The sequence below is a fragment of the Balaenoptera borealis genome, assembly GCF_965194805.1.
Source record: "Balaenoptera borealis genome assembly, chromosome: 12".
In the NCBI taxonomy this organism is placed as follows: Eukaryota; Metazoa; Chordata; class Mammalia; order Artiodactyla; family Balaenopteridae; genus Balaenoptera; species Balaenoptera borealis.
In genome coordinates, this window is record NC_138869.1 from 102,183,777 (window position 1) to 102,207,053 (window position 23,277).

Consider the following 23,277-nt stretch of genomic DNA (forward strand, 5'->3'; position numbering starts at 1 on the left):
GAAAAAAATCAAGGTTGTAACTTGACTAAAGTAAGAAAGAGAATACCTGGTAGAATAAGGGATTTAAACCAAGCCTTGTTTGACTCTATGGCTTACATGGCTCAACCCTGCCTATAGAGCTGCTCTCTTTTTTTATGGGCGATGTTACTGGTTAGGGGGAGGGCATATCAAGATAACGGCTGGAGAGGTTGCTGACATATTCAGAAGGGAGAGTCTAGAGTTCAGACAGTCAAGATCAGCAACCTCCTAGTCTGGCAAAGAAAATGCTGGCAAGGATGGTGAACAGTAAGGAACATGAAGGGAAACTTCATCTGGCATCTTCTTCAACTGCAGACTCTGAAGATAAACTTCTGATGTCATCAGCCTAAGGGCATTTTTTAGATCTTTGGTTCCCTTGGTGGGAAATTAGTTTTTCTTATGGAACTAGGATGTTTCATGCAGTTGGGCCCCGAGGAGAAGGATGTGTCCCCCTTGCCCAAATGGAGGCTGGACCAGGCCTTCTTTATAAATTTCTATTCAGCAGAGATGTTCAGATTTCATCAAGAGGAATTCTTATTCTCTGTGGGCCCAAGAGCCTGTGTGAAAACCTTGAATTCTAAGTTTGTAAATGGATATTCAGAGGCGGAGTACCGCTTGATGGCTCACCTGTTAGAAGCTCAATAAAATGAGTCACGGAGAATAATTATAGTTGTGGAAGATAGGTGTTGGCGAGAGAGGGTAAGATGAGGTCTGTGGAAAGGGTGACATCTGGGGTAAGTGTTAGGGTGAAAGTAATTATAGTCAAATGCTATCCAGTAGAAATATAATGTGAGCCATGGATACAACTTAAAAATTTCCAGTAGCACACATTAATAAAATTAAAAAGAAAAAAGTGAATGAACTTTAATAATACAATTTATTTCAATCAATATCTACAAATATTATTTCAACTTATAATCAAAGTAAAAATTTAAAGCAATATTTAACTTTTTCTGGTATGAAGTCTTTGAAATCTGTGTGTATTTATACTGACAGCAAGTCTTAATGTGAGTTTGCCTCATTTCAAGTGTGCCATAGGCATATATGGCTGGTGGCTATGGTAGTGAGCAATGCAGTTACAGACTATTAGACCTGGAAGTCCAGCCACTCAAGTTTGCATGGGAGAATCTGAGGAACTCTTAGAGGACCATAACTTCCCAGCCTCCAAAATGCTGCATAACTAATATTGACCTACAATATAATAGTTCCAACACTGTCTCAATTGTACTTGTCATTTCTAACATTATTTCTATGACGTAAAAAGTCTGGATATAAAAAGTATCCCTGGAGATGGATTGAATAAATTCTCCTATGAACCAGAAATTAGTAAATGGGGAGAGAGAACATTTTATAACTCAAAAGTAGATCAGAGTGGAAGGAGCTTTAGATGGAAAAGCCAGGAATGATTTATTATCCTGACAAAACCAGCCAGACATGGACATAGGTAGGGGTTATACCACCTCCATTCTGGAACATAACCAACATTAAAAAAATTATCTGATGAATCTCTACCTAAACCCACCCTGCTCACCTGCCTTTGGGAGAGCCTCCAAAAAAAATTCAATTGCAAATGAGATGTGCAATTTTATGGTCTGTGAACAAGGAATAATATTTGAAATACCTGAATTTAGAAACTGTTAGGTATTGTAGAACACAATGTTTCTTGCTAATACAGTAAAAAAGAACATTTATATCATCTGCCAATGTGATGACTTAAGTAAAATAGAGTAACTACATTTTCCCCCACAATATTATAACAATGAGCACAAATTCTCATCCTATAAGTAAATATCAAACACATTTCCACATTTTTCATCCTATAAGTAAGTATCCAATACACTTCTACCTTTTAGATGCTTTAAAAAAAAAAAGTAATGGTAAGTAATGGCAGAATACCAATGCTACTTTACTTACCCAAATTATTTCACAGAAATGTAAAATTGTTGGATAGATAGCGATTTAAATTATGAAGGAAATGTCAAGGAGAGGGATTTTCTAACAAACTTTGGAATAAAAAGACTTCAAATTTGTGATGGATTGAGTCCCTTAGTAGAGGAAAAATGTGATTGAAATAAATACACACTGATCTTTAGGAACAAGCAAAATAAGGAACTACTGAGTGGTCTGATTTTAAGATCACTTGGAGGGTACCTTCAAATCCCTCCTGAACACTCCAGTGTTAAAGCATTCTTAGAAGCTTATTTGTCTAAAGGTTCTCCAGAGAAATGGCAGTGTGCTACAGAGCTGACACTGTACGTTGGTATCAGTCATTTTTACAAGGTGTGAATGAGAAAAAACACAACAAAAGTCTCAGTCCTTCCTGCTTCCCGCCAGGTCTCTTTCACACGCTCTGTCTCAGGTACTCACTTCTAAAGAAAGTCACCTAGGCTCTGCTCAAGACCTTCTTTCCATTCCTATTGCCTTTAATTTGTAGGTAGACACTTAGCAAAAGCATTCAATCCCCTGTTTTGTAAATTTCGGGAGGAATAACTCACATGTGATCATTTTTGGCCACATGTCCTCTGCTCCATCTTGCCCGGAACTCAGACTGCTTCTCTGACCCCAGCTCATCCACTTCGCTCACTGCCAGCCATGGCCTGGCCTGATGATGATTAACCTGATGAGGAAGGGAAATTCAGAATTACAGCACTTGAAAAGGGAGAGCGACAGAGAACCCACAACTAATTAGAATTTCAAAAGACAGAGGAATGGACTTAGGTTCTAAACATAACAAGGGCTTGAGGGCTGGGTAGGTCGAAAGGGCGTATTTAATAATCTGAATCTATAACATAGTGGCATTCAAAGTCGTGAATGACTGAATTCTAAATGACAGTAAAATGAAACATGGGACAGATGTGAGAAGGAGCCATGGAAAGGCTTTAGATAAGAAGAAATAAATAATTATGGAAGTGCATAGTAAAACAGTTCAAATGATGGTGAGCGATTTAATTGCACTTGGGAAGTTTTTTCCTTTTAATCTCTAATTTTCAGAGGTTATTTCAAGTGTCCTTTCCATCCTGGCTTCCCTCACCCAAAATCGTAGGGGAGAGCATTTGATTGACCACGCTTAGGTCACTTGCCAGCTCCTTGGCTTTGTCACAGGTAGGGGAAGTAGGTTCTGTCAGCCCTTCCTGGCTTCTGTCACTGGAGACAGGAATCTGGAGTTACTGAACCATCAAGACTATACACACTGGGAACTAGGAAATTGTGATGTTATTAGGGAGGGGAAACGGATGCACGACAGCAAAGCAAATCAACCAGACACACATCTGATAAACGTCCCGTACAGCTCCTCCGTCTTGGATTCTTTCCTGATCATATCCTATTGTTCATGACATCAGTACAATTAAAAAATGGAAATGGTATATGTGTGATTAGTTGGATACAAAATTTATACAATATTTTGCTTAGGAGTTATTTATATATATATATATAATCCCAAAATACTTTATATATTTCTCCATTTCCTCTTCCTCATTTACTGAAAACATATTGATCAAACATCTGTTTCCCAAGCACTATGTTAGATACAGGAGATGCAAAAGTGAACACAACAGACATGGTCGTTCTCTGTGTCATGAAGCGTGTTACACCAGCAAAGTCACACTGAGGGCAACTCCTGAGATTTTAGTTGATTAATCCAGATTAAACAGGCACTCTCAAAAAAGCAATGTTTTCTCATACAAGATTTTTACATCAATTTCATAAATAACATTTCTCAGATTGAATGACTCTAGAAGTATGGGTAAATCAGGAAAAAATAAGTGTGTGTGTGTGTGTACCATATGAACATAACTGTGATCTCAGTTTAGTTGATTAAACTGTGTTCAGCCTAGGACTGAGCATGTCTGAGGATTTGTGGTTTAAAGTGGCCTAAAATGAACATAACTTTTTAGTGTAAAAAACCTATAAAAATTTAGGTTTTCTGATGCTTCAGTGATGTGGTCAGTATTTTAGCAGCTGGACAGAAATTTTTTTTTTTTTTTAAACCTAGTTCCCTTTAAATATTGGGTGACATTTACAAAAATACTCCCTGGCCATCAGAATAAGAAGTTACACTGATGCAATGAAATTCCATATTCAATTTAAACTTTGCTAAGCTCTCTTTACCTGCAGTTTGACTGGTTCATTTGTTGCATTTCCATTTTGAAAAAAGACTAAGAATGTTCCTGGCAAAGGACTAATTCTAAGGAAAGAGACAGGCACATGATCTTGATCTTATTCGAAGACTCAGGGCCAGAGAAGAAAACTAGTTTTGAGTACAGTCTAGTGTTTGCCAATCATATTGTCCCATGGTGTAATCCTCAGGCATTTATTCCTGGGTCTTGGGGAGAGGGGCTTGGAATAAAAACTGGGATCTCTGTCAGTCGCTGGGGACCTAGGAGCTCTACCTGCTAACCTGTGTGACATGGAGGGAAGCCATGTGGGTAGAGATGACGTGTATCCCTCCAGTTGGCATTGCCAATGGAATGTGAGATGGACAGAGGCGTGAGTTCAAGGTTTGATCAGAACCTGAGAAGATGTTGGATAGAACTTGGGATAACCTATAATGGGTACCAGCAGGAATCAGTATTGGAAGTGACAGTGGTCGCTTGAGGTGGCCCCAGCAGCAGCTGTGGGATTGACAGGAAGTGCTTTCCCTGCTGCTCTGTGGGGTGGAGGTGCCACCACTGATTTCATGATGGATGTGGTCAGAAGACCACAGTGTAGGAACCTTGACAGCAGGCAGCAAAGCGGAAGCCTCAGCCTTAGAGAAAGAAAATGGCAGATGTTCCAAAAGAAGCAGAGAGGAATGAGTTTCAGCGTCTGTGATCAAAGGACTTATATCCTCTCCAAAGAAATGAGGGGTGGTTTGAATTAAGGGTAGGAGATCATAATAGTTGTGCCTGAGCTAGAGAAATCCTAAATTAGGGTTGTAATCGTGACCCTAAACCTATCTTCAGATTGGTGTGGCCATTAGAAATACACATGCACAAAAATTTATAATAAAAATGACATGTAAGGGTACATGTTAAGTGCATAATTCAAATTGTCAGAGCAAATATGTGACGAGAATTGTTTTTCCCCCTAGTGCACATAGCCTAGATTATTTCAGAAGTGATATTGTATAAAACCGTTTATATTGTTCTCATTTGCCCCTTAAGATGGAAAAAAGGTGTTATATGAAATATATAGTACATTTAAAAATCCTTTTTGATTTGGGACATTTCAAATATTATTAAGAAAAAGAAATATATAGGAAAATCATTTGCTTTAGGTTTATGAACTGACCTGGATTTGTGTTTTTAGATACCGTTTGGCTCCTAAGTGATTTGAACCTCTTTCATTGACTTGGAAGCCTAAAAATATACACTCAGGAAAGCATCCTTCCTACAGAAATAAAGAAATACTTTATGTAGATACAAGATGGGTGAAATATTTGGTCAGGTTATACAAATCAATTTAAGTTTACTATCCTACCCCACCCCCTCCTTTTTTTTTCCTAAATGGAGTACCAGAGTTCTAGAATAATATTTGTCCCATTGGGAAAGGAGCATTTTAATCAAATATTTGAGTTTTGGGAATTTCAACAGCGTAAGAAAAGTTTAATTAGTTTTCTTCTCAGAAGGAACTGCCCACCTCCAGGTAATCACACAGATTTGCCCAGGAAATCAGCAGAATGTCTACTGATGTTGTCTTTTCCTGTTTCTGTTAATGCTAAAATTGAAACCATGGGTAACAGTTTACCAGCTGTTGAGCACAGTCATTTTTCTATCTTCTCTTCAAATTTTTGTGAAACCCCCAGTGTATGACTCTTTGTAAAATAATATTTTATAAAATCTGTCATAAGTCATTGGTTGGGGAAAGAATTTTTATAAGAATTATTTTAATATTCAGAGATACTACTTTATGATTCCAGTTCATTGATGATAGATTCATGCATTTAAACCACTGGATTTGTTGATGTGCCAGTGAAATTTATGTACCTTCAAAAGAAAAATGTGAGCACAGGAATCTGTATAGTGGTAAAAAGTATGGTTAAGAATCTTAGAATCATAGAAATGCTAGAAGTAGAGATCATATAGCTGATATTACAGAAGTCCAATGAGTCTCCTAATATAAACAGCTGCACAGTAAAAGAACTGAGAGAAAGACTTGTTTTCTGATACATTAGTGATGCAATCAGTCTCTTAGCAGTTGGACAGGTTACTAAATTGTTTACCTATACCTCCTAAATATTTGGTGAAATTTTCATTTCTTTTTAACATCTTTATTGGAGTGTAATTGCTTTACATTGTTGTGTTAGTCTCTGCTGTACAGCAAAGTGAATCAGCTATACATGTACTTATATCCCCATATCCCCTCCCTCTTGCGTCTCCCTCTCACCCTCCCTATCCCACCCCTCTAGGTGGGTGAAATTTTCTAAAAGATTTTTTTTTTGCTTCCAGAATAAGTTGCACTATATCAATGAAATTGTGCATAATTTCAAAGTTTACAAGGCCACCATGTTGACTGGAGTTCAATAGTTGCATTTCCATTTTAAGAACAATTTTACTAGAAAAGTTTCTTATGATCTTACATAAACTTTTCATGACCTTATACATGTTTTTAGCATACGTTAGTCCTTAATCTCTGAAAAATTCCATTTAGAGTTTCTTTCGGATATTTTTTGTTTTCTATTAAAGAGATTTAATAGAAAATAAGATTTTCCTTAGCCTTCATCAGATTGATTGACCAAAAGCCTTATAAAAAAAGACCCATGGGAAGACCTGAACCCTTTGTTTTATGAGATAGAGTTAGTTGTCTATAAGTTACCAGATTTTTAAAGAGAAAGTATTATTAATCAATATTGTTTAAACTAAATCTAATAATCCAATATATTGATTGCTTTCATACTGAAGTGTGCTACAGTGTGATGAAAATATTGCTACCTGAATGAACCCTTAAGTACAATACATGGATATAAGTAACCATAGATGCAGGGGGGAAGGCATAGTTATTAAATGAATGAGGGCACAATCAGAAATATTAGGGGGTGACTGATGTCTAATATCAGGTCCTTCCTAATTGAAAGGCAGTATTCTAAACTGTATACATAAATTTATGGGCAAGTAGGACAATGGTGCCTGGCTTCAACTAGAAAGAAAAAAACACACCTACTTTGACATTGCTTCTGTAGGACTTTTAAATATGCATAAAAAACAATATATTTATACTTAACCTTTGAATTATCATTATTACTTAAGTAATGGAAAGATCTTCCTGTTTAGAAGTTAGGTGCTTAGGGACCCGCTTTAACTCTGAGGATTTGAGGTCCGGAGGAACACATGATGCATTAATGCCTTGGGGTACGTCAGATGAGCCCTGCAGCAATTATGCACTCGACAGCACTCCAGTGGTTTGAAAGTTAAAATGCCTGGTAATTTACCATGAGGGAGGACCTTAGGGGAAGAAAGAATATGGCTCAATTAATTAGTACTTGTTAGCAAACTTCGACTATTATTACCCTATTTAGGTTTTCAAATCACTGATAATCTCAAGTACCCACAAGATTTGGAAAAGAAGTAAGAATAAGCAGTGGAGAAAGCTAATTTGTCCAACAGAGCACCAGTTTTTGAATATAGTGTGAGCAGTGGAGCCATTTTCACAGGTTAGCCTTTCTATAAGGAAGAAAACAGAAATGGTATTCATTTGCTGTTTTTAACTCTGTGGTTAAAACCTCATGCCTTTCAGTTTGAGTTTCTGGGTAAGATGAATACTCTTGATGACTACCTAGGGATTCCTATGAAAATCTAATAGAAATAAATTAATTTTGAGAGTTATCTGGAGCTTTATGATGGGTGTTGGTTTTCTATTTAATCATTATATCTCCTAAGTGGCTATTGTTGGTATTTTAAAAAATCAATGATTCTTAAAGATTATCTTGTTGTTTTCAGGGTATTATTCAAATACTTTGCAAATTATTGTCTTTGTTCTAAAGGTTTTTCAATCAAATCTCTCATGCATTCATGGTATGAAAACATTTCCTTCAAATAATATTTACACAAAATATAATTATTTTCAATACTTTTTTAGCTCATGTTCCCCCTTATTTCTGTTCTAATTACTTTGACTAAGATTTCTAAGAGAATATTGGATAATAATATTGATAGTGGACATCTAAGTCATAGTTTGAGTTTTTATCCTTAGGTTTATTTTGGTTTGTTTGGGTTTTGTTATAGTTTTGTTTTGATACTTAGTATAATGAAATTTTGGTTTAAGGTAATCATTCTTTGGTTTAAGGTAATTGTCATATTAAAAAGTAGCCTTGTCTCTTTTGTTGCCATTAATTTTAAAAATGTTTGTAAATCAATCTTATAAAAATAGTATTTGAGTGGATTTAGTAAGACGGAGCATGTTTGAGTTTGACATAGTTCCCACTAACTTGCCGTTTATTGCAACCTCTTGATTTCCACATTTCTGTTTCATACACATATATAAACTGCCTGAACATTTAAACCTGAGACCTTGGTATTAGATTTTCAAAGTGGGGAAAGTAGAAAGTTTTCCCAAATTTATTTATAAAGTTCATGGGAATCAAATTTAATTATAGATCTCTAGGCTTCATGCCTTTAAAAGGAATAATGTTCAGAATATCCTAGTTTGTAAAATTTTGGTGCACGGCTGTAAATCATAGAATGTAACTTGTTTAGTTATTTAGTTTACATGCAGGCCTTGTGTTTATTTAACTTACAGAATATTATAAAAAACATGATGATTGGTGATAAAAAGCTGAGTTGAAGCAGGTGGAGTCACAGGAAGAGGACAAGAATGGAACCAATAAACCAATCCAAAAATGGATAGAGACATTCAGAGCTTCTCTCTCTGGAGCTAATGGGGCTGATTTGAAAGGAAGTGGTTGCCTCGTTGAGTCAAGACGCTTCCCATGATTCACACTAACCTTCCTCTGGTGGGCAATTTCATTCTCACTATTATAGCCCCCAAGGAACTGCATGGGTGCACCCTGGAGGATTTCCTGACCAAAGTTCACGTACGGTGTAATTTAAGTAAAAGCCCTGATTACATTCCATGCTGCTCTGAGTTAAAGGGTAGGAAAACCTGATATCTGTGGAAGGGCAGAGGCAAGTACATGCGCCTTCCTCCCCCAATCAGTAAAAATAGCCCAAGAAATGCACTAACTGAGGCTGATTCTAAACGTCGAACAGCCAATTCTCGGAAGTTAGAAACAAAAGTAGAGTATTGAGAGTGTAAAGACCAATTTACTGATTTATTAATTTGTGTATCATGCCCAATTGCTTCAGTGTAGAACCATAGATATATGTATATAGGCAATTGTCAGATTATTCATCTGAATGTAACAAGCAGTTAAATGTCAGCCATATTAAAACCTGTTGTATGTATATTGCTAAATGCCCTACTTTGAGTTTCTCAGTGGGTCTGTTAATTTTCCTGTGAGATGATTTTAGATATATCCAAAAGCATATTCTGAATGATTAGGGCACTTTTAGGAATTTATCCTGTTACTAACCTACCTTCTGGTAATATATATCCTCTCCTAAAACCATCTCACTTTATTAAATCTTGACCTATCCAATGAAACACGAGCAAAGGAACTATTGTTAAGATGAAGTCTGTAGTTTCCAAACTGCTCCTAGGTTCCACGTGCTTTCCCATCTTAAACTCTGCCTACTATATTTAGGTTATTGGCCTATCAAGGCAAGATACAACGATAGAAAGGAAGAGTTATTTTAATATTTAATAATAGTAGGTTCTTATTTGATTCATAAGCTGATTTATGTTATAGCAAGAAATTGGCAAAATAGTAATGCTATAAATAATAAATTATAAATATTACATTACCACTTCACTATCTCAGTAGTGCTGAGAACATAGTGATTTAATCCTGCATGTCATTCCTAGTTTGAAACAAAGGTATATGCAAGAGATGCAGCCCCACCCCTCCCTGGGATGCCAAATCATCTTTATCTGGCTCTATTTTTCCCCCGCGTCATGTAGTACCATCTCATAAACTGTAAAACATACATATTTGTTTGCTTTTATTCTTCCACTCACAGAATGTAAGCTCTGTGCGGGGAAGGATTTTTGAATGTTTGTTTTGCTGATATATTCACACAATAAGCACTCAGTAAATACACCTTAAATAATTGAATGGATCTGAAACATCTTATCAGCATAAAGTGACCCTGTACGACTTAATAATAATTTGAGCAAAAACATCAGTTAAAAACTCAACTCTGGGACCACTGAGGAAGTTTGGATTACATTACTTACTTTATTATATTGTAACTTTGGGAGGCAGAGAATAATTGGGGAGTATCCACTAACAAAACATGCTTCCCATGTCTTTATGCTTTTGTGTCTTTTTTCCTTTGCCTATGCTTCTCCTTCCAATAAAAATTCCTTTCCCCTTTATTTTTGATATGGCTAATTCCTAATCACATTTTAAACTTACTTCAGGTGATAATTTCTCCAGGAAGTCTTTGAAGTCCCCAGTATAGGCTAGGTGCTCCTACCACACACTCAACAGAACTCTGTCCCTTACATGATATTAAATCACACTGGATTGAACGTTAGCTCTGAAGGCAGAGCCACTGTTTTCTGTTTGTTCTTAAAATCCAGACATAGTGTTTGGTTCCTAGAAGGACTCAATTAAACAACAAAGGGAAGGGGGTCTTGAAGGAAAAGAGAGAGGGGATGGGGAACAGAAAGGACGAGAGGAATAAAGTGTGATAAAAAGGTGATACGTTTTGGCTCATTTTAATCAAGAAACAACATCTAGACAATGGAAGGATTTGGGTATTACAAAAAGTTTCCAAAAACGGTTTATCTAACAAATGAATTCAGATAATATTATGAGTACCTCTGTGTGCCAGGCACAATTCTGGGCACAGAGATTATGTTTTTACCCTCATGGAGCTTGTATTTTAGAGTAAGAGACAGACGACAGCAAGTATAATATTACATATGTAAAACGATACACAAGGAACTGTAAAATGTAGTATAAAATACAAATACATTGTAAAAATATATGAATCCTCTAAATACATAATGTTATAGAATTTGAGGATTTTTTTTTTTAAATTATTTATTTATTTTATTTTTGGCTGTGTTGGGTCTTCGTCTCTGCGCGAGGGCTTTCCCCAGCCGCGGCAAGCGGGGGCCACTCCTCATCGCGGTGCGCGGGCCCCCCACCATCGCGGCCTCTCCTGTTGCGGAGCACAGGCTCCAGACGCGCAGGCTCAGCAGTTGTGGCTCACGGGCCCAGCCGCTCCGCTGCATGTGGGATCCTCCCAGACCAGGGCCCGAACCCGCGTCCCCTGCACTGGCAGGCAGACTCCCAACCGCTGCGCCACCAGGGAAGCCCAGTTTGAGGATTTTTAAAGAGAATCAGTGGATTGCCTCTTTGCTCAAGATCCCTTATAATCCTTTACTCGTAAAATGCTATTTGCCATATCCCAGAATGCAAAGTAGAAAATAAATCACTCCAGGAGCGGCGTTTATAACTTACATGTGTGTCTCAACCCACACTGAATGTAGAAGGAACACTTTGCATAGATTTTGAAACCGTATGGAGACCTTGAAGGGGCCCATCTTCCAGCTGAGTGGGCAAGCCTCAAGCCCTTAGGGGAGGTAGCGCCTGGAAGGCTCCTGGTGTGCAGGCCTCCTTCTCACTCAGCTGGGCAAGACCCTCATTTCTCAACTGACAACAGGGATGGAAATGGTCTGAGAACCTACAAGCCAGATCAGCCTCTCCAGACCTGTGGTTAAAAATGACTTAACTTTGTTTATTCTCCAAGGACTTGATTCACTTGCCATTATTTATTAATAAGTCATTTCAGTAGACAGAGAATTGGAGTTTTGTATTGGATTGGAGGAGTTTCCAGGATATGGGTACCAATAGTTGACTGGTGCTGCCATGGCAATATAATAAGGAATACACCACTATTTTTGCTTTAATAAAGGTGAATTATTTTGCCAGCATATGAAAGGGTATACTTAAGAGTATCACAGTGCTTTGTGTTAAAGGGGAAAAAAAAACAACAATGAATGGGGTAGAATTACTGTGTTATTGCAGTACAGAAGACTTTGATTACATACTGCCAAGATTCATATCAGCCTAGTAGCTGTTGACAGATAAAGTAACAAAAATGAAATGCATTTATTTTTTCTTTACTGAGAATAGAGGTAAAGCAGATTTTCAGTTCTTACTACATTGATAGAACGGAGACTGACAGCAAAAATGTGCCGGTCCAGAAATATAAATTTTAAGCCTTGGTTCGTATCAAAATTCCATTTAGTCTTGGAGCTGCTGTTGGGATTATTTTTGATCCTAAAACAAATACATTATGGAATATCACAGTATACTTGGTATGTACAATATTAACCCTTCCCTGTGGGCAATACTTTCAAAATTATTGTTGTTTTCAGTTGACGAAGCTTTATTTCTTTTGTAATGTTTGAGGCAACTTGAGTTATCGTCAGAGTAGATTACATTTTACTGAATGCAAATTACTAGCAACAGACTGCTATACATTTCAGTCTGCAGGAAGTATGAAACTAGATTTGGAAAATTGATAACAGATCTTTTTCTCTATTACAAAGTCATATTTGATGCTACAGTTTTGTTACCGACATAAGGACAAAAGTAAGGGGGAAATGTGAAGTGAGAATTTTGGGTTTGTGTTGTTGAGATTGTTGATGTCTCGGATAAAATTTCTGGCTAAATCATTTGTACCTTTCCTTCGTGTTACTTAAGTTGACATAACAAAAGAGACCTGTGAACAGGCCCCTTACACTTGCATTCCTCCCTTCCTTCCTTCCCTCCCTCCCTTCTTTCCTTCCTTCCTCCCTCCCTTTCTTCTTCCTTTTCTTCCTTCATCCCTCCCTCCTCCCTCTCTCTTTTTCCTTTCTTTTTACTCAACTAGCAATGTGGAAATTTTGCTATAGTTTCTCATAATTAAGATGTTATTAAGTTGACTGGAATTCTGGACACAACGACATGATATACTTTGTGAATTATATACAAGTGGGTAAATAGAGTCATCAGTGAACTCTGAACATCATTATAATCCAATGGTGTCCATTTCTTGAGTATATCCTAGAAACAATTTGATTAAAATTTCAAATTATTCTTCTAAAGTCTACATTTGAAAATTTTCCCATTAATTTTTTTAGCAACAGACAGATAGCATGAACTTGTTTCTTGAATTACCTTTTCTGACCTTTTGCAAGATGATAATTACAAAAAAGGGAAGCCTGGAAGACTTGTAAAAAAATTAAGCTTATAAAGTAGCTAAAATGGCCCTTCTGTGCTGGTGTCGATTTCAGAATTAACATTTTGGTTCATGTGCTTATAATAATCACTGACCCTTACTTCATGTACTTTCCACAGGATATGAATACAGCAGAAATTACTTTGACCCACTGACGGATGAGGAAATAAATCCAAGGCAGTATGGGATGGAGGTCAGCGGAGAGGGTGAACTAGAATTAAGTACGTAATTTTTGTGTCAGAATATTCTTTTCCATTCATGAAAATGAGGTGACAAAGATCACACATGCAGCTCCATTTAGATTTTGCAGCTTACAATTTAAATGGTAAGTTTTAACCGCTAACAACATGACAGGCAGCGAAGGTAATTTTTGATCAAGGACAGCAAGCTGGTCAGATAGAGAAGCAGGACTTGGCTTTCATTTGATGCTGCTCTAAGCAGTTTGCTGCCATTCTAAGGCCTGTGTTATGCATATGAGGAGCATTATTACTTTACAAATGCCATCTCAGCTCTTCAAGTTTAAAATGAGCATCCTTCAATAAAATTCATCTAGCATGTGAGATTTCCATACCCAGAGACTATTGAATTCTTTCATTGAAGACATGGAACCACCATCTAAGTTCTGAACCACAGAGGTGCAGTGATAGGATGATTTCCTCTTCTCTAATGTCGATTCTAGGTGTGGTTGTAAAATAACAATTTAAAATTGCTCCTTGTGGGCCTACCACCATGCATATTTGGTAGTTTACAAAGCACTCTAGGGTTTACAGAGGTTATTGAGATAGTGACAGTGACAAATATTACTTAGGGTCATTTGCAACCCAGAAGATCATATTTCACCATGGGGCTCCAGACATTGTATCGGCCTCCTCACGGGAGGAACATGTCTGATGTATGTATGTATGGGATGAGAACATGTTTGATGTATGTGTGTACGTATCTATGTTCTAATTGTATGACTGGGGTGGTCATCCAACTTGGCATAATTTATGTTCGGCTCTATCCAATGGTAGGACATCCACATAATGACCCTTTAAACCCTCTTCTAGAACCATGTTCTTATGATTATTATTATTTTTTTTGGTAGTGACATGACCTTGTTGCTTTATCCTTGTAAAAGAGTACAGTAGTTCTTACATGCGTTATTATACTGCAGTGGCATATATAAAAGAATCTAAGAACACCTAAATTTGTTGTTTCTGTAGTAAAAAATATGATATAGAGAGAGTAGCTAGTGCAAAACAGTCATTCATTTTGATCAGATGCTTATATACTCTATTTGAGAAACTATAATGGCTTATTCTGAAATGATTCTTGTGTAATAGATGTCATAATCCATTGAATATGAGATCCTTTTTATTGGAGAAGTATCACATTGCAAGTGCCCTGCAATATGCATTTTAAAATCATTGTTCCAATTACCATTGATTTACAAAAGGGATTTTTTGCTTGTTTTTTTAGAGCAAGACAGCATGTTGAACAGAATTTGAGTCTATGACCTATAAAGTAACTAAATAACCATGATGATTAATAATTTCTTTGTAATTACATTGCATATCTATAAATTAACTGATGAGAAAGTTATCATAAATATGTTCTTTTAGCACCCCTACAAGTTGATAATAGAATTCTCTGTGATCGATTAATGGAGCTGTTTCATGAGAGTGGGCAAGGAGGACCCCAAGGTAAGAGACCAATTATTTCCAGTCTTTTATATTAATATTAGTCGTAAATTAATTGAGATGGTTTCATGCAAATGCTAGCCTGGTTTTTCTAACTATAACCATGAATTGATGACCTATGTAAAGTTTTGATGGCTGCAAATATTTAATACAGCTAAAGTTGGGGGGAGGAATTAATTATGGCCCAATTTCCTATAATTACATAGAATTTATAATCCTAAACAGCAAAAATGATTTAACAGACTTACTATTGCAGGATCCTACCATGTCATCTGGTATATTTGGATTCACTAGTTTATGAGGCTATATGCCATTCTTTTTGAAGACTGTTTCTTAGGTTGTAAACAAATTCTTTGAGGTGAAAAAAGACAAATAGTATAGTGTTTTCAGTCTTAGCATGGGAATTCATACTTGTGAATGTTAGGCTCCTTAGGTAAGAAATTCTTATGTGTATTAATCTAGGAAATTAAAGGTAATCCTTTAAAACCTAAATTTCAAACTCTTAGTTTAATACTTATAAATTCATGCCAGAACCACACTGGAGTTTTTACCGAAACATTAAGTGCTAGTTGCTGTATATACGTGAATTCAAATTCATGAGGAATAATTCTATTAAGTTTTTTTCCTCAGTGTGTGTTTAGTTTTTCTCAATCATTTTTTCTCACTTATTAAAATAACTCCTTATGGTACTTATGAGGAGAAGGCACTGATTATAGTTGTCTTCTAATAGTTACGGTTATTATTTCTATTGAATTTATGCTTAGACTTCACCATTTGCTATGTGACCTTGGGCCAATTTCTTAACCCTTCCTTGCTATTTCTGCCAAATGGACATATAATACCTGCCACAATGGAGTAGTTATGGGGATTAAATTATTAATTATTACATCAGCAGAGATGATAAGCACATACATAGAATGATGAAGATACTGACAATTGATGCTGATGATAAAAACATTAATTAAGCATTTCTTGAGTGCCTACTGGGTACCTGGCAGAGTCCTAAGCACTGTTCTAAATAAGGTAAATATTAACTTATTTAAACATCATAACAGCCCTAAAGGTTAGGTCTCATTTTTGATCCCCATTTACAGAATAGTACCCCCTTAAAATTTTATTTCCACCTAGATTCACCACCCCTTTAGTTTTTTGCTATTAGTTTGTGTAGCCAACTTTTTATTTCTTTTTGTCTTTATGAACCAAGTAAATTTGTTTTTCAAGCCAGCTTGAGTCCTCATTTTGAGGGATCCTAATTCAGATGATGTACTAGTCAGGATTCTCCAGAGAAGCAGAATCCAATAAAACCAATAGAAAGAGAGAGAGATTTATTTTAAAATTTGGTTCTCATCTTTGTGGGAGCTGGCAACTCTGAAGTCCTTAGGGCAGACTGGCAGGTTGATTCAGGGAAGAATAATATGAAGTTCAGGAAGGAGTTGAATTTTGCAGGGCAACAGGATGGAAACTCAGGTAAGCGTTAATGTTGCATTCTTGAGACTGAAATCCACAGGGCAGGCCAGTAGGCCAAGAACTCAGACCGGATTTTCTCTGTTGCAGTCTTGAGACCAAATTCCTTCTATTTGGGGAAACAGTCTTGGCTCTTAAGGCTTTCAACTGATTGGATGAGGCCCACCCACATTATGAAGAGTAATCTGCTTTTCTTAAAGTCTGCTGATTTAAATGATAATCACAATATGACCTTCATGGCAACATCTAGATAGTTTTTAACCAAATAACTGGACACCATTGCCAGCCAAGCTGATATATAAAATTAAGCATCACAAATGGTCATTTTAAATCAGTCAAGCCTTTATATTTTTAGTATAATATCTGAGTCAGCAAATATACATTGAATACATTTTTTGTGTGTGTTAGACATTGAATAAGGCACTTGTATACCTAACCTGTCCCTTCCATATGACAACTCTTTGCAGCTTGGAGCCCTTGAAACCACCAGTTTGCACAGGTAGCACTTACAGGTAGCATCTAATAGGTCTTCCAGTATCATTTATGAGCTCACAAAAGTTTTATGGCATTTATAGAATAGTCAGGCACTTCACCATGTATTTCATACAGGAGGATATAACTGAGACTTAGAAAGTTTAAAGACGTATACAAGGCAATACAGTGTACAGTGAGCAAAGAAGGAAGACCAGCAGTTCTCTGTATACTGCACCCTGCATTTCCCTCCAAAAAAGAGGTTCTCTTCCATTGGTTAAAAGTGTCAAGGTTCTTGTTAAAATCCTAACATTGAAGGCATGGAAAATTCCATATTTTACCTGCCAGTATTTTTTTTTAGAGACCGGAAGAGAGAGGATTATTTTATATTTACAGCATGCATCTAGCTAGATGGGTAGATACATTTTGTAGATGATACTGATTTCAGTTGATAGAGAGAGAAGTGAAGTACACTACCATTTATATAAGTGCTGGCATTTCTATGCAAATAAACAAGGCAGGCCAAGTAAAGTCCCTCTGTGTGTACAGAGCTCAGGAACTGTTCTTGGGGATCCTAACTCAGGAAATGAACCCAGGAGCTCTGGCTTCTCCTAAAACCATTCATCTCCCAAGCTGGTTTCAGCAAAACAGCAAGTACATGGTAAGATGTTGAAGTAAACAACATGTAATGTCAATGCACGGAAAAGCACAGTATCTACACTTCAAGATGTATTTAGTAAGGGGGAAAAAGGCATTAAAGCACAGCTGTACATTGCTCACTTTGGGAATATGGCAGGATGGACAAAGTTTGTGGGCGAGGTGGTTAGTTTTTAATCTTAAAACCTGGGCTTTACTGATTTCCCAGCACATTAAACATAAAATAGTTTGCTAAATTGTTGATGATGAAACTTGATCCCATGTAAGAAAAAAGGTGGTTAAATTACCGTGTCTTTAGTGACACACGTTATGTTAAAGAGACAAAGAGCAAGTGGAGTTCATGTGATCTTCTTGGGGTAAACAGATGAGAGCATCGTGGAGGAGACTTTCCGTTCTGGAGAGCTGGCGAGTTCTGGTAAGATTCTTGGACTCTACAAAGAGGACGGTGAAGCCACCTCTGCTTACAGTGAGGAGATTGAAAGATACGCCCAGAGAGACATAATTCTGCCTGGAAGTTCTTCACTGGAACAGGTCAGCACTAAAATCTATATCAAGAAATGTAAAATAATCTCACTTTTTAAAATAACAAGTTGAAATGTCGGTCCTGCACATCGTCTCCTGATTTTACTTAACAACACACCCCTTCCTGACTTGATCCACGACTTTCTGAGACTTTCCCCTTGTTTTTCATATACATTTTACCATGCAGAGCTTACACTGTCTTATCAATATCAGTCCTAGCCCTTGCACAATTTAGTTTCACTTCACCTTTTTAAATTTCATGTTAGAGTGATAATTTCTAGCATATGATGAAGTATCTATAGTAAAACCTGAAACCAGCATAAATTTACTTGGATAAAATTAAGAAACAACTTGGACCCATTTGCATAAACACCATATAAATATGTGAATAATCTCATATTTATGAAGTCACCATTAAGGGACTTAGTTTGTGCAGTGTTGTAACTAGTTCCACACAAGGGAATCTTTAGCCTGTGGATTGTGTTGGCTTCAGAGATATCCTTTTTGTTTCCTGCACCTGTAGTTTCTATTTATGTGCAACGTAATATATGCTCTGGTTTACCAAAGAGGGGAAAAATGTTTTTTCTATGTAGTCACCTTATCCATCTTAAATAAATATACAAGAATCCCACAAGTCTAGGTCTGTGTGTGTTTGTGTGTGTGTATGTGTTTGTGTGTGTGTGTAGTTTTTTGTGAAAGGTAAGCTGATTTAGGATAAAAAGGAAAAAAGTATATTATCAAGTGAAGAAGACTGTTCTCAGTGATGTCTTTTATAATATCAGGTCACAAGTGGAAATATTTTCCACTTCAGAATTGTGGGGAAATTGTTTTGTTTTGGGGGGTATTCTCTAATTTGGAGTGTGAAAATTCCATAACAGAGTTTATTTTTTTCATTTGTGCCTCTTATATCTGAATATCTTGGACACATTAAGGTTAAATCTATTTTGAGCTTTCTTAAGTAAATGACCCTAATTAACAAGTACAGTCTTTCCTAACATAGCACTACTCCTGTAGTGGGTTGAATTGTGTCCTCCCAAACTGCCTAATCCCTGGTAGCTGTGACCATGAACTTATTTGGAAGTAGGATCTCTGCAGATGTAATTTAACTAAAGATCTCCAGATGAAATCATCCTGACTTTAGATGACTGGACCCTAAATCCAATGACCAGTGTCTTTAGTAGAGAAAGGAGAGAGAGATTTGAGCATCTGAGTCACAGACACACGTAGTGTGGAAGCCATGTGAAGACAGAGGCAGAGATGGAGTGATGCATCTGTAGGAAAAGGAACACCGAGGACTGCCACAGTCACAGAAGATAGAAGAGAGGCACAGAGTGGATCGTTCCCTAGAGCCTCACAAAGCAACCAACCCGGACAGCAGACCTCTCACACCAGAACTGTGAAACCAAAAATTTCTGTTGTTTGAAGCCACAGAGCTTGTGATAATTTGTTACTGCAGAAGTAGGCAACAAATGCTGCTCCAAGGGTGGGGATCCCATGAGCAAGATTACACCACTTCATGGCTATTTTAACAATGTTTTGTATCTTTATCAAGACAGGTCTCTCAAAAGACACTGAGGTGAAAACAAATGCGTGGCTCTGTCTTTGCATATAACCCTTTTTAAACGATTATTTTCAGATGTATGTTCTGCTCCATTAACAGTTCCACATTTCCATTTATTTATTTATTTATTTATTTATTTATTTTTTGTACCATGTGGTGCCATTGTATGTATTTCAATTTACCATCATGCTTTAAAGAACAGGCACATGGACTCCTTTAGGATATGTAGCTGGTGGATTTTATATCCTCATCCTGTAAAAGGTAAGCTGAGCAGCGGAAAGCTCACCTGCTGTGCTCCTTGAGCTCGGTTTCTGCATCTGTAAATGGGTGGAAGTGAGATCTGCTTCAGGGCATTGTTAGCAGGATGAAATGAGCCGGCGGTCAAGAATCCGGCACAAAGTAGGTACTCATTAAACGGTGGGGCACTAGAGAGAGAAAATATTCTATGGCCCCTTCTCAGGGCAATGCTCATCATGTTCTCACCTTCACTGTGTCAGGAAGATCTCTGAACACCCAAGTCAGCATTATACGTGGGAAAAAGCTTCAGATCTGGTATTAGAGCTCGTGGCTTATCCTTGGTTTGGATAGTTATGTGAACTTGAACCTTTATGTAAAATGGGGCTGAAAAATTTGAACCTTTTCTGGTTGTGGTGGAGATTAATGAGATGTGTCCAAGTGCTTGGTAGTAAATGTTTTCCTTTTCTCATGAGTCATTTTATATACTTGTTGAGACTATTCTCACTTTTTTTTTTTTAAACATCTTTATTGAAGTATAATTGCCTTACAATGGTGTGCCAGTTTCTGCTTTATAACAAAGTGAATCAGTTATACATATACATATGTTCCCATATCTCTTCCCTCTTGCATCTCCCTCCCTCCCACCCTCCCCATCCCGCCCCTCTAGGTGGTCACAAAGCACCGAGCTGATCTCCCTGTGCTATGCGGCTGCTTCCCACTAGCTAGCTATTTTACATTTGGTAGTGTATATATGTCCATGCCACTCTCTCACCCTGTCACATCTCACCCCTCCCCCTCCCCATATCCTCAAGTCCATTCTCTGGTAGGTCTGTGTCTTTATTCCCATCTTGCCACTAGGTTCTTCATGGCCTTTTTTTTTTTTTTTTTTCCCTTAGATTCCATATATATGTGTTAGCATACTGTATTTGTTTTTCTCTTTCTGACTTACTTCACTCTGTATGACAGACTCTAACTCCATCCACCTCATTACAAATACCTCCATTTCATTTCTTTTTATGGCTGAGTAATATTCCATTGTATATATGTGCCACATCTTCTTTATCCATTCATCTGTCGATGGACATTTAGGTTGCTTCCATGTCCTGGCTATTGTAAATAGAGCTGCAATGAACATTTTGGTACATGACTCTTTTTGAACTATGGTTTTCTCAGGGTATATGCCCAGTAGTGGGATTGCTGGGTCGTATGGTAGTTCTATTTGTAGTTTTTTTTGTTTGTTTTTTTTTTGTAGTTTTTTAAGGAACCTCCATACTGTTCTCCATAGTGGCTGTATCAATTTACATTCCCACCAACAGTGCAAGAGTGTTCCCTTTTCTCCACACCCTCTCCAGCATTTACTGTTTCTAGATTTTTTGATGATGGCCATTCTGACCGGTGTGAGATGATATCTCATTGTAGTTTTGATTTGCATTTCTCTAATGATCAATGATGTTGAGCATTCCTTCATGTGTCTGTTGGCAATCTGTATATCTTCTTTGGAGAAATGTCTATTTAGGTCTTCTGCCCATTTTTGGATTGGGTTGTTTGTTTTTTTGTTATTGAGCTGCATGAGCTGCTTGTAAATCTTAGAGATTAATCCTTTGTCATTTGCTTCATTTGCAAATATTTTCTCCCATTCTGATGGTTGTCTTTTGGTCTTGTTTATGGTTTCCTTTGCTGTGCAAAAGCTTTTAAGTTTCATTAGGTCCCATTTGTTTATTTGTGTTCTTATTTCCATTTCTCTAGGAGCTGGGTCAAAAAGAATCTTGCTGTGATGTATGTCATAGAGTGTTCTGCCTATGTTTTCCTCTAAGACTTTGATAGTGTCTGGCCTTACACTTAGGTCTTTAATCCATTTTGAGTTTATTTTTGTGCATGGTGTCAGGGAGTGTTCTAACTTCATACTTTTACATGTATCTGTCCAATTTTCCCAGCACCACTTATTGAAGAGGCTGTCTTTTCTCCACTGTATATGCTTGCCTCCTTTATCAAAGATAAGGTGACCATATGTGCGTGGGTTTATCTCTGGGCTTTCTATCCTGTTCCATTGATCTATATTTCTGTTTTTGTGCCAGTACCAAACTGTCTTGATTACTGTAGCTTTGTAATATAGTCTGAAGTCAGGGAGCCTGATTCTCCCAGCTCCATTTTTCATTCTCAAGATTGCTTTGGCTATTCGGGGTCTTTTGTGTTTCCATACAAATTGTGAAATTTTTTGTTCTAGTTCTGTGAAAAATGCCAGTGGTAGTCTGATAGGGATTGCATTGAATCTGTAGATTGCTTTGGGTAGTAGAGTCATTTTCACAATGTTGATTCTTCCAATCCAAGAACACAGTATATCTCTCCATCTATTTGTCTCATCTTTAATTTCTTTCATCAGTGTCTTATAATTTTCTGCATACAGGTCTTTTGTCTCCTTAGGTAGGTTTATTCCTAGATATTTTATTCTTTTTGTTGCAATGGTAAATGGGAGTGTTTTCTTAATTTCACTTTCAGATTTTTCGTCATTAGTGTATAGAAATGCAAGAGATTTCTGTGCATTAATTTTGTATCCTGCTACCTTACCAAATTCATTGATTAGCTCTAGGAGTTTTCTGGTAGCATCTTTAGGATTCTCTATGTATAGTATCATGTCATCTGCAAACAGTGACAGCTTTACTTCTTCTTTTCCGATTTGGACTCCTTTTATTTCTTTGTCTTCTCTGATTGCTGTGGCTAACACTTCCAAAACTATGTTGAATAATAGTGGTGAGAGTGGGCAACCTTGTCTTGTTCCTGATCTTAGTGGAAATGGTTTCAGTTTTTCACCATTGAGGACAATGTTGGCTGTGGGTTTGTCATATATGGCCTTTATTATGTTGAGGAAAGTTCCCTCTATGCCTACTTTCTGCAGGGCTTTTATCATAAATGGGTGTTGAATTTTGTCGAAAGCTTTCTCTGCATCTATTGAGATGATCATATGGTTTTTCTCCTTCAGTTTGTTAATATGGTGTATCACATTGATTGATTTGCGTATATTGAAGAATCCTTGCATTCCTGGGATAAACCCCCCTTGATCATGGTGTATGGTCCTTTTAATGTGCTGTTGGATTCTGTTTGATAGTATTTTGTTGAGGATTTTTGCATCTATGTTCATCAGTGATATTGGCCTGTAGTTTTCTTTCTTTGTGACATCTTTGTCTGGTTTTGGTATCAGGGTGATGGTGGCCTCGTAGAATGAGTTTGGGAGTGTTCCTCCCTCTGCAATATTTTGGAAGAGTTTGAGAAGGATAGGTGTTAGCTCTTCTCTAAATGTTTGATAGAATTCACCTGTGAAGCCATCTGGTCCTGGGCTTTTGTTTGTTGGAAGGTTTTTAATCACAGTTTCAATTTCAGTGCTTGTGATTGGTCT

General features: G+C 37.1%; 1 protein-coding gene across 1 annotated transcript in view; it reads left to right on the plus strand.

Moving 5' to 3' along the window:
• LOC309608051 (uncharacterized protein) overlaps window positions 1-23,277 on the plus strand; it is a 286,253-nt gene that overhangs the window by 9,610 nt on the left and 253,366 nt on the right. The window contains exons 4-7 of the mRNA XM_082347275.1: window positions 13,412-13,517; window positions 14,618-14,673; window positions 14,897-14,977; window positions 17,931-18,097. Coding sequence (XP_082203401.1) covers window positions 13,412-13,517; window positions 14,618-14,673; window positions 14,897-14,977; window positions 17,931-18,097 — 410 coding nt within the window. The remainder of the gene's footprint in view (window positions 1-13,411; window positions 13,518-14,617; window positions 14,674-14,896; window positions 14,978-17,930; window positions 18,098-23,277) is intronic.